The following is a 13,101-nucleotide window of genomic DNA, read 5'->3' on the forward strand; positions in this document are numbered from 1 at the left end:
GGGAGACCTGATCGAAGTGTATAAGTGGAAGATAGGTATTAATAAAGGGGATATTAATAAGGTCTTGAGGATGTCTCTCCAAGAGAGAACGCGCAGTAATGGATTTAAATTAGATAAGTTTAGATTTAGAAAGGACATCGGAAAGTATTGGTTTGGAAATAGGGTAGTTGATGAGTGGAACAGTCTACCTAGTTGGGTTATTGAGGCTGGGACTTTGGGTAGTTTCAAATCTAGGTTGGATAAGTACATGAGTGGGAGGGGTTGGATTTGAGTGGGACTTTCACATCAGAGCTTATTTCTTGGGTGGCATTGAAAATTGGGTAGGGCAAATGTTTTGTTAGTGGGATGAATTGTAAAGGACCTGCCTAGTATGGGCCAGCAGGCCTCCTGCAGTGTTCCTCCTTTCTTATGTTCTTATGTTCTTATGTAATCCCCTTTATGTATGCTTGGAGGCAGTTGAACATTCTTGGGCCCTGGACACTTATTGTGTTGTCTCTCAATGTACTCATGGCACCCCTGCTTTTCATCGGGGGAATGTTGCATCTCCTGCTAAGTCTTTTGCTTTCATAGGGAGTGATTTTCGTGTGCAGGTTTGGTATGGTAGGGTTATTATTGAAAGAATTAAGCCATGGATTTTTTATGAGAGCGCCACAGAATTTGGTAAACACAAGCCTATCTGATGTTATCCTGATGCCAAATGACTTCGAACAGACGATAAATGACATGCCCATGCACTCTGCCCCAGGGCCAGACTCATGGAACTGTGTTCATCAAGAACTGCAAGAAGCCCCTATCACGTGCTTTTAACATCCTATGGAGAGGAAGCATGGACACTGGGGTCGTCCTACAGTTACTAAAAACAACAAACATGGCCCCACTCCACGAAGGGGGGCAGTAAACCAATAGCAAAGAACTACAGACCAATAGCACTAACATCCCATATCATAAAAATCTTTGAAAGGGTCCTAAGAAGCAAGATTGCCACCCATTTTGATACCCATCAATTACACAACCCAGGGCAACATGGGTTTAGAGCAGGTCGCTCCTGTCTCTCCCAACTAGTGAATCACTATGACAAGGTCCTAGATGCACTAGAAGACAAAAAGAATGCAAATGTAATATACACAGACACAGACTTTGCAAAAGCCTTCGACAAGTCTGACCATGGCGTAATAGTACACAAAATACGTGCTAAAGGAATAACAGGAAAACTTGGTAGATGGATCTATAATTTCCTCACAAACAGAACACAAAGAATAGTAGGCAACAGAGTAAAGTCTGAGGCGGCTATGGTGAAAAGCTCTGTTCCACAAGGCACAGTACTCGCTCCTGTCTTGTTTTTTAACCTCATATCTGACATAGACAAGGATGTCAGCCACAGGGCCGTGTCTTCCTTTGCAGATGACACCCGAATCTGCATGACAGTGTCTTCCATTGCAGACACTGCAAGACTCCAGGCAGACATCAACCAAATCTTTCAGTGGGCTGCAGAAAACAATGTGAAGTTCAACGATGAGAAATTTCAATTGCTCCGATATGGTAAACATGAGGAAATTAAAACTTCATCAGAGTACAAAACAAATTCCAGCCACAAAATAGAGTGAAAAACTAACGTCAAAGACCTGGGAGTGATCATGTCGGAGGATCTCGCCTTCAAGGACCATAACATTGTATCAATCGCATCTGCTAGAAAAATGACAGGATGGATAATGAGAATCTTCAAAACTAGGGATGCCAAGCCCATGATGACACTCTTCAGGTCGCTTGTTCTATCTAGGCTGGAATATTGTTGCACACTAACAGCACCTTTCAAGGCAGGTGAAATTGCTGACCTAGAAAATGTACAGAGAACCTTCATGGCATGCATAATTGAGATAAAACATCTCAATTACTGGGAGCACTTGAAGTTCCTGAGCCTGTACTCCCTGGAATGCAGGCGGGAGAGATACATGATTATATACACCTGGAGGGACTAGTACCAAACTTGCTCACTATGAAATCAAAAGACCTGGCAGACAATGCAACATCCCTGCAATGAAAATCAGGGGTGTCACTAGCACGTTACGAGACAACACAATAAGTGTCAGTGGCCTGAGACTGTTCAACTGCCTCCCAGCATACATAAGGGGGATTACCAATAGACCCCTGGCTGTCTTCAAGCAGGCACTGGACAAGCACCTAAAGTAGGTACCTGACCAGCCAAGCTGTGGCTCGTACATTGGATTGTGAGCAGCCAGCAGTAACAGCCTGGTTGATTAGACCCTGATCCACCATGAGGCCTGGTCACAGACTGGGCCGTGGGGGCATTGACCCCCTTAACTTTCTCCAGGTAATCCCCAAATTGAAATCCTAAATTAAGCCACCCCCAGAGATTGAAATCTTGCCTTAAGCCAACCTCTTTACCCCCTATCTAAATATTGTTCACTGATATGCTTCACTTTGAACACTTAGTCTACACTTCCCTTACTCTTCCAAAAGCCTGCTTGTTCATCTGCGAACCTGCTCTCCGCCTTACTCTTAATGCCGGATTTCAATCTGGGGATGGCTTAATGAAAGATTTCAATCTGGGGATGGCTTAATGGAAGTTTTCAATCTGGGGATGGCTTAGTGAAAGATTTCAATCTGGGGATGGCTTAATGAAAGATTTCAATCTGGGGATGGCTTAATGAAAGATTTTAATCTGGGGATGGCTTAATGAGATATTTCAATCTGGGGATGGCTTAATGAAAGATTTTAATCTGGGGATGGCTTAATGAAAGATTTTAATCTGGGGATGGCTTAATGAAAGATTTTAATCTGGGGATGGCTTAATGAAAGATTTTAATCTGGGGATGGCTTAATGAAAGATTTTAATCTGGGGATGGCTTAATGCAGGATCTCAGTCTGTGGGAGTGGCTTAAAAATCATAAAATGTTGAAAAAATTAGGAAATTGCTTAAAATTAAAACGTGATTTTCGTTTTGAATATGAAATTTCCCAAACTATCATGCTTCCATGGTTACTGGTTAATATAATACAGTGACTATTGACCATTTATTGATAATAAAGTACAGTATTTGCATTTTTTAGCTCCATTAGCTAGTCTCTACCCCATGGCTGCACCACTTCCCAAATCACTTGTATAAATTCAAGCACTTGCTCTACTCCTCAGGATGCCAGCCCATGACAAGAGCCACATACCACTCTTGCAGAGAGTTTCAAGAGGACCATTCAGCAGACAGAAGAAACAGGAGAAACCTGAAACTTGTGAGTATTTTTCAGTTTTCTTTGTCTGGGTTCACATTCTTGCTGGCTGATAATGTATTGGGCCTTAAAAGCTGAGATACAGTGGAAACCCGGTTTTCGTCTTTAATCCGTTCCAGAAGGTCAGCTGAAAACCGATTTGTACAAAAACTGAAGTAATATTTCCCATGAGAAATTAATCCATTCCAGACACCCAAAAATATTAACAAAAAGTACATTTTATAGAGAATAACTATAGCTTTATATACAGAAAACAATGAGAAATAAATATAAAGCACTGATAAGAACATAAGAAAGAAGGAACACTGCAACAGGCCTACTGACCCATGCGAAGCAGGTCCATGCCACCCCCCCGGCCTATAACAATGACCACCTAGTCAGGTCACTTCCACTTAAGGAAGGAGCACAGCACCAGACCTGGTAGCCCAAGCTAATCAGGTCCAACTCACACCCACCCACACCCAGTATGTAATTATCCAACCTATTTTTAAAACTACACAATGTCTTAGCGTCTATGACGGTACTCGGGAGTTTGTTCTACTCATCCACAACTCTATTACCAAACCAATGATTTCCTATATCCTTCCTGAATCTGAACTTTTCCAACTTGAAGCCATTGCTGCAAGTCCTATCTTCGCTGGATATTTTCAGCAAGCTATTTACATCCCCTTTATTTATTCCTGTTTTCCATTTATGCACCTCAATCATATCCCCCCTAATTCTATGCCTTTCTAGAGAGTGCAGGTTCAGGGTCCTCAGTCTATCCTCATAGGGAAGATTTCTGATACATGGGAGCAACTTTGTCATCCTCCTCTGTATGTTTTTCAGTGCATTTATATCCATTTTGTAATATGGTGACCAGAACTGTGCAGCATAATCTAAATGAGGCCTAGCCAAGGATATACAGTGGACCCCCGGTTAACGATATTTTTTCATTCCAGAAGTATGTTCAGGTGCCAGTACTGACCGAATTTGTTCCCATAAGGAATATTGTGAAGTAGATTAGTCCATTTCAGACCCCCAAACATACACGTACAAACGCACTTACATAATTGGTCGCATTGGGAGGTGATCGTTATGCGGGGGTCCACTGTATAGAGTTGAAGAACAACCTGAGGACTTCTATTATTTATATTTCTTGATATGAAACCATACCATGGGCGGGGATAGAACCCGCGATCAGAGAGTCTCAAAACTCCAGACCGTCGCGTTAGCCACTGGACCAACCTGCCACAATAAGATTCGTCCAACTAGGTATATTTCTACACCATAGGAAGGTTAGCATAGGCACCACTGTGACCACAAATGCAAGTTTTTACAGACAAATCTCCAGCTAGCGTGGCTGTGACGAACTCTAGCTCAAGTCCGCTCAAAGCCATCAACAGGACTCATGAAATCATAATGACACGATTGCAAACAAATCATACTACGGGGGATGGGGGGTCAGAGAGTCTCAAAATTCCAGACCGTCGTATTAGCCACGGATTCTGTTAGCTTTATTGCGAACACTTATGCACTGTTGTCTTGGTTTAGGATTACTGCTAACCAGAACTCCTAAATCCTTTTTGCAATTAGTAGTATTAAGATCTACACTACTCAGTTTATAAGTGGCATGGTTATTGTCCTGTCCAACATTTAGCACTTTGCATTTGTCCATATTAAACTGCATCTGCCACTTCTCCAACCACAGCATCAGTCTATTCAAATCATCCTGGAGTGCACTAATGTCCTCAATAGAATGAATTGGACATTTAAATCACTTCTACCTTCATTAAAGACTCTTGTTGGGGTATGGAATCAGCAAGGAGGGGAGAGGGAGGAGAGGTTATTTCTACCACCATCACTACCACCCTCTACCACCATCACTACCTCCCTCTACCACCATCACTACCACCATCACTACCACCCTCTACCACCATCACTACCACCCTCTACCATCATCACTACCACCCTCTACCACCATCACTACCACCCTCTACCACCATCACTACCACCCTCTACCACCATCACTACCACCCTCTACCACCATCACTACCACCCTCTACCACCATCACTACCACCCTCTACCACCATCACTACCACCCTCTACCACCATCACTACCACCCTCTACCACCATCACTACCACCCTCTACTGCCATCACTACCACCCTCTACCGCCATCACTACCACCCTCTACCGCCATCACTACCACCCTCTACCGCCATCACTACCACCCTCTACCGCCATCACTACCACCCTCTACCGCCATCACTACCACCCTCTACCGCCATCACTACCACCCTCTACCGCCATCACTACCACCCTCTACCACCATCACTACCACCCTCTACCACCATCACTACCACCCTCTACCACCATCACTACCACCTTCTACCACTATCACTACCACCCTCTACCACCATCACTCCAAAACAACAGATATTAATGCCAGGAAAAAAAAAAACCTCCCATACCACCAATACCACCAATCCGACGACATTCATATTTGCAAATATACAGGGTCTAAAGCCAGCAACGAATAACAAAATACCTTTCATCCATGGACTGCTCACGGAGTCAAATGCAATGTTCTCAGTTTTCACAAAGACACACATAAAGGATCACTTGGATAACGAAATATGGATCCCAGGTTACAACCTATACAGATGTGACAGAGTGAACAGGCAAAAGGAGGGGGGTTGGCCTTTATATCAGAGTCACTTATATGCTCAGAACTACTAAATGCCTCACATGATGTAGTTGAAATTTTAGCAGTAAAGATTGAGACCCAAAACCTGGTCATTGTGGTTGTATACAAGCCTCCAGATGCAACGTCCCAACAATTCCAGGAACAGCTTTTGAAAATTGACCACTGTCTGGAAAATCTTCCAGCTCCTGCCCCCAACATCTTGCTCCTGGGGGATTTCAACCTAAGGCACCTAAAATGGAGGAATATAGGAAATAATGTGGTGGCAGAGATAACACCAGGAGGCAGCTCAGATGAAAATTCACACACACATGAGCTTCTAAATCTCTGCATCAAATTCACCTTAAACCAGCAAATAATAGACCCTATAAGATTGGAGAATATGTTGGACCTCATCTTCACTAACAGTGATGATCTGATACAAAATGTCATCATATCAAAAACAATTTACTCAGATCACAACATAATAGAGGTCCAGACATGTATGCGGGGAGCCCCAGGCTGACGAAATATGATCAGTCACGAGGGAGCCTTCACCAAACTCAGCTTCAGTAACAAAAACATAAGGTGAGACCAAGTAAACCAAGTCCTAAATGATATAAACTGGGTAGATAGACTAAGCAACACGGATCCTACCCTATGTCTAGAACAGATTAACTCTGTGGCACTTGGGGTGTTGACCCCCGGAACTCTCTCCAGGTATTCCAGGTATCACTGCCACCTTCTATGAGTAACAAAGGCAGAGTCACAAAACGAAAACCGGGGTTCCACTGTATATACTTCAATGATATTCTTGACGTGCCTGTTTAAGCATTGCCAGAGTTTAAATATACGAGTTAGTGATAGGCTGCAAGCACTAAAGTTGCCCATGATGACCAGTTGGAAGAAAAGAGGAGACATGATAATCACATATAGGGTCATAACAAGGATAACAAGAGGACAGTTTTAAATTGAGAAAACTGTGGAGTTGAAGAGATAACCTGGAGTATACCTGGAGAGAGTTCTGAGGGTCACTGCCCCTGCTGCTTGGTCTGTCACCAGGCCTCATGGTGGATCAGGGCCTATTACAAAAAAGTAATTTTTAAAAGAAGAAGATAAGATTTACTCCTTTTGTAATAAAGAGTTCGGGATACATAAATACACACATTAAAATAAATTAATCTTTAATATATAAAAATCAACTATCTTTGGTCTAGAGGTATTTGAACTATGATATATGATATGTACATGTTACTATAATAAATTATAATTAGCATCTAACTAAAATAATAAATAATTATTCGTGACCCTACACAGGGTACAACTCTCTTGACACTACTGTCACTATATATATATATCTATATGCTAAAATAATAAATTATAAATAACATTTGTATAATAAATTACAATCAACTGCTTCTCACGACACTTATCCGGTCGAGGCCAGTCACATGACACTATTCAGTGTACACTACAACCAGGCCATCTTCAGTGTCCCACGACACCCTTTTCATCTCAGTGTTCCACTACGGTCCTGTGCATATCTCAGTGTTCCACTCCATCATACGTTCCTAAGTGTCACACTACGGTCCTGGCCCAGTTCAGTGTAACACTCCAACCTTTTCTTCATGTAATGTCCCACTAAACAGCATCTGATGATTCCAGCCCACAGTTGATCAGCGTAGACGGTGAGTCCACAGACATCACCGGTAGTCCAGTAAATCCTCTCCAAAGCCGGTTGACACACCGCTAGCCGAACACCATGCTGCAAGCTCACTGAATGCGGCCGTCAAGTAACTGAGGCCAACAGACTCAGTGAGCTGCGGTGAGCGGTTCTTCTAACGCCAGTAGATAGGTACGATTAGGTGTTCAGGTACCTACTGCTTAGATGTGTACCCTGAGGAGTTCAGGTACTTAATGTTTCTAAAGCCAGTAGACTGTACCCTTAGGTGTTCAGGTACCTACTGCTTAGGTGCGTATCCTGAGGCGCTCAGGTACATACTGTTACTAAAGCCAGTTGACTGTACCCTTAGGTGGTCAGGTACCTACTGCTTAGATGTGCACCGTGAGGCACTCAGGAACTTACTGATCTAAGGCCGGCTCAGCAGTCCCCACATTGGGTTTGATGACGTACCCAGTGGTACTGCCGGCCGGCAGGTTAACTATTTAACCGCTAGTTTGGCAGGGGGCCGCAACAGGGCCTGATCAAACAGGCTGTTACTGCTGGCCACATGTAATCCAGAGTACGAACCACAGCCCGGGTGGTCAGGTACTGACTTTAGGTGCCTGTCCAGTGCCTGCTTGAAGACAGCCAGGGGTCTACATGTATTGGTAATCCCCCTGATGTATGCTGGGAGGCAGTTGAACAGTCTTGGGCCCCTGACACTTATTGTGTTGTCTCTTATTGTGCTAGTGGCACCCCTGCTTTTCATTGGGGGGATGTTGCACCATCTGCCGAGTCTATCACTTTCGTAGGGAGTAATTTTCATGTGCAAGTTTGGTACTAGTCCCTCTAGGGTTTTCCAGGTGTATATAATCATGTATCTCTCCCTCCTGTGTTCTAGGGAGTACAGGTTTAGGAACTTCAAGTGTTCCCAGTAATTGAGGTGATTTATCGCAGTTATGCGTGCTCTGAAGGTTCTCTGTACATTTTCTAGGTCAGCAATTTCACCTGCCTTGAAAGGTGCTGTTAATGTGCAGCAATATTCGTCTAGACAGAACAAATGACTTGAAGAGTGTCATCATGGGCTTGGCGTCCCTGGTTTTCAAAGGTTCTCATTATCCATCCTGTCATTTTTCTAGCAGATGTGATTGATACAATATTATGATCCTTGAAGGTGAGATCCTCTGACATGATCAACCCAGGTATTTAACATTAGTTTTTTGCTCTTTTGTGTGGTTGGAATTTGTTTTATACCTCGATTAAGTTTTAATTTCCTCACGTTTTCCATATCGGAGTAATTGAAATTTCTCATCATTGAACTTCATATTGTTTTCTGCAGCCCAGTTAAAGACTTGGTTGATGTCCACCTGGAGTCTTGCAATGTCTTCAATGGAGGACATTGTCGTGCAAATTTGGATGTCATCTGCAAAGGAAAATACGGCGCTGTGGCTTATAATCCTGTCTATTTCCAATATGAGGATGAGGAATAAAATGGAGGCGTGTACTGTGCCTTGTGGAATAGAGCTTTTCACCAAAGCCGCTTCAGACTACTCTGTTCACTACTACTCTTTGTGTTCTATTTGTTAGAAAATTATAGATCCATCTACCAGCTTTTCTTGTTATTCCTTTATCACACATTTTGTGCACTGTTACACCATGGTCACACATGTCAAAGGCTTTTGCAAAGTCTGTGTATATTACATCTGCATTCTGTTTGTCTTCTTGAGCATCCAGGACCTTGTCATAGTGGTCCAGTAGTTGGGACAGACAGGAGTGACCTACTCTAAACCCATGCTGCCCTGGGTTGTGTAACTGATGGGTATCTAGATGGGTGGTGATCTTGCTTCTTAGAACCCTTTCAAAGATTTTTATGATATGGGATGTTAGCACTATCAGTCTGTAGTTTTTTGCTTTTGCTTTACTGTCCCCTTGTAGAGTGGGTCTATGTCTGTTGTTTTTAGTAACTGTGGGACAACCCCAGTGTCCAAGCTCCCTCTCCACAGGATGTTAAAAGCATGCAGTTCTTGATGAACACAGAGTTCCATGAGTCTGGGCCTTGGGCAGAGTGTATAGGCATATCATATACAGTGGACCCCCGCATAACGATTACCTCCAAATGCGACCAATTATGTAAGTGTATTTATGTAAGTGCGTTTGTACGTGTATGTTTGGGGGTCTGAAATGGACTAATCTACTTCACAATATTTCTTATGGGAACAAATTCGGTCAGTACTGGCACCTGAACATACTTCTGGAGTGAAAAAATATCGTTAACCGGGGGTCCACTGTATTGCCTGGTCGAAGTCATTTGGCATCAGGATAATATCAGATAGGTGTGTGTGTCTACCAAATTCTGTCTCTCTCTCGTAAAAAATTAATTTAGTTCTTCTACTCTGTCTGGTTAGTGGCTCGCTAAAAACTGAGTCATATTGGGACTTGAGTAGCTCACTCATTTCCTTGCTGTCATCTGTGTAGGACCCATCTGTTTAAGTAGGAGCCCAATACTGGATGTTGCTCTAGACTTTGATTTGGCATAAGAAAAGAAATACCTTGGGTTTCTTTCAGTTTCATTTATGGCTTTTAGTTCTCGCATTTCCTGACTGCTGTAAGATTCCTTTAGCCCATTGAAAGATTTGGTTGATGTCCACCTGGAGCCTTACAGTGTCTGCAATGGAAGACACTGTCATGCAGATTTGGGTGTCATCTGCAAAGGAAGACACGGTGCTGTGGCTTACACCCCCTCATATCTAACATAGACAAGGATGTCAGCCACAGCACCGTGTCTTCCTTTGCAGATGACACCCAAATCTGCATGAGTGTCTTCCGTTGCAGACACTGCAAGGCTCCAGGCGGACATCAACCAAATCTTTCAATGGGCTGCAGAAAACAATATGAAGTTCAACGATGAGAAATTTCAGTTACCCCAATATGGAAAACTTGAGGAAATTAAAACTTCATCAGATTATAAAACAAATTCCTACCACACAATAGAGCGAAAAACTAATGTCAAAGACCTGGGAGTGATCATGTCGGAGGATCTCACCTTTAAGGACGATAACATTGTATCAATCGCATCTGCTAGAAAAATGAAAGGATGGATAATGAGAACCTTCAAAACTAGGGATGCCAAGCCCATGATGACACTCTTCAGGTTGTTTGTTCTTTCTAGGTTGGAATATTGCCGCACACTAACAGCACCTTTCAAGGCAGGTGAAATTGCTGACCTAGAAAATGTACAGAGAACCTTCACGGCACTTATAACTGAGATAAAACACCTCAGTTACTGGGAGCGCTTGAAGTTCCTGAACCTGTAATCCCTGGAACACAGGCGGGAGAGATACACAATTATATACACCTTGAAAATCCTAGAAGGACTAGTACCAAACTTGCACACATAAATTACTCCCTACGAAAGCCAAAGACTCGCCAGACGATGCAACATCCCCCCAATGAAACGCAGGGGTCTCACTAATAGACCCCTGGCTGTCTCCAAGCAGGCACTGGACAAGCACCTAAAGTCGGTACCTGACCAGCCAGGCTGTGGTTCGTACATTGGACTGTGTGCAGTAACAGCCTGTTTGATCAGGCACTGATCCACCATGAGGCCTGGTCACAGACCGGGCCACAGGGGCGTTGACCCCCAGAACTCTCTCCAGGTAAACTCCAGGTTAGTTTGATGTTTGCTATTTCTCTGACCAGTCTCTCCCTACGTATTGCAGATATATTGGCCTCTTGTAGCCACTTTGTTATTCTTTGCCTTCGCCTGTATAGGGAGTGCCTTTCTCTTTCTAGTTTACATCATCTCCTTTTCCTTAAGGGAATATGCCTTGAGCATGCCTCAAGTGCCACAGAGTTAATTTGTTCCAGACATAGGGTAAGATCTGTGTTGTTTAGTCTATCTTCCCAGTTTATATCATTTAGGACTTGGTGCAAAAGGGGAATGAATTACAAGAGGATGTAGTATGTGCTACAGCTATTAGAAATTTAAAAAAAAATACAGTGGAACCTCAGTTTATGTTTGCCCTGGTTTTTGTTGAATTTGGTTTTTGATGACTTTTTTCGTCAGAATATTGTCCCAGTTTTCGTCCATCACCTCAGTTTTTGTCCGCTGCACAGAATGTGTCCGTCTGCCCACGCTCACACAAAGCATCCTACTCATGCATTCTGAGTCAATCTGGCTTTGTTTCTCATCAAGTGAACATTACCCTGCGCATTCATACGAAACATTTCGTAATAATCCATTGTTTTTTTATTTGAGTGCAACTGCTAAATAAGTCAGCATGGGGCCAAAGAAAGTTCCAAGTGCCAGCCCTTTGATAAAGAAGGCGAGAAACATGATAGAATTCAATCACTACCACCCTCTACAAAGGTAGAGGGTGGTAGTGATGGTGGTAGACATTGGTAGTGATGGTGGTAGAGGGTGGTAGTGATGGTGGTAGAGGGTGGTAGTGATGGTGGTAGTGGTTGTGATGGTGGTAGAGGGTGGTAGAGATAACCTCTCCTCCCTCTCCCCTCCTCGCCATCTTCCATACGCCAACAAGAGTTTTCAATAAAGGTAAAAATGATGTTAAATGTTCATTTATCCATTTCATTAGTCCTTTATATTTATTTCTCATTGTTTTGTGTATGTAAAATTATAGTTATTGTCTGGAACAGATTAATTGGATTTGCATTATTTCTTATGGGAAAAATTGCTTCAGTTTTCATTGAATTCGGTTTTTGTCAGACTCTCTGGAACGAATTAAAGATGAAAACCGAGTTCCCACTGTATATGATGAATAAGTTATTGAAGACAGGACACCATGAATATAGCTCTGCTCCTATAGATACAAATACCTAGATACTGTAATTACAAATAGATAATTACATAGACCACTGCAACAGCTATCGAAATACTGTACAGTTCAACCTTGGTATAATGGACTATTAGGAAAAAGAGGGTGTCTACTTAAACAAAAATCTGTTGTATTAACATGCCCAGTGCAGCAGACTAGGTCCATTCCATAGAGGTCTGTTACACCAAGATTTTACTGTTTAAAAACAGAAATCTTCACTTGTTGATCTTTATTTACAGTTATTATAATTTGAGTCTGACTACTCCATGTTTTATTTACTATCTCTACTAATTACAGTATACTTCAGTTAAAGCAAAATTAAAAATAATAAAACTCACTAATTTCTCCAGATGTGGTAAACATAGAAGATAATTCAACAGATCTCACTAGAGCAAGAGCGCCTTATGAACGAAGTGTGTCTGTCAGGGAACGCTATGACAGGTATGTATCGTGTGTTTCTTTGGTTTTAGCTTTATTATACATTAGTCATGTAGTCATTGATGACATACTGTATTACTTAACTTCCCTTGATTGTATATCACAAATTGTTTTTAATAATAATTGTACATTCATAGAAAATACTTAACTGGGATAAATGGTTTTGAAAACTGACATCTTGAAGAATTGAGACACTTATGCGACATATGGGAATCTTTATTGAAGAAACGTTTTGCCACACAGTGGCTTCATCAGTC

General features: G+C 42.4%; 1 protein-coding gene across 1 annotated transcript in view; it reads left to right on the forward strand.

Annotated features, from left to right (window-relative positions):
- Nucleotides 1–13,101, forward strand: part of LOC128694079 (CARD- and ANK-domain containing inflammasome adapter protein) — a 65,914-nt gene that overhangs the window by 18,842 nt on the left and 33,971 nt on the right. Inside the window, exons 2-3 of the mRNA XM_070080464.1 lie at nucleotides 3,151–3,245; nucleotides 12,757–12,847. Of these exons, the coding sequence (XP_069936565.1) occupies nucleotides 3,152–3,245; nucleotides 12,757–12,847 (185 nt within the window). The 5' untranslated portion in view covers nucleotide 3,151. The remainder of the gene's footprint in view (nucleotides 1–3,150; nucleotides 3,246–12,756; nucleotides 12,848–13,101) is intronic.

The sequence above is a fragment of the Cherax quadricarinatus genome, chromosome 6, assembly GCF_038502225.1.
Source record: "Cherax quadricarinatus isolate ZL_2023a chromosome 6, ASM3850222v1, whole genome shotgun sequence".
Taxonomy (NCBI): Eukaryota; Metazoa; Arthropoda; class Malacostraca; order Decapoda; family Parastacidae; genus Cherax; species Cherax quadricarinatus.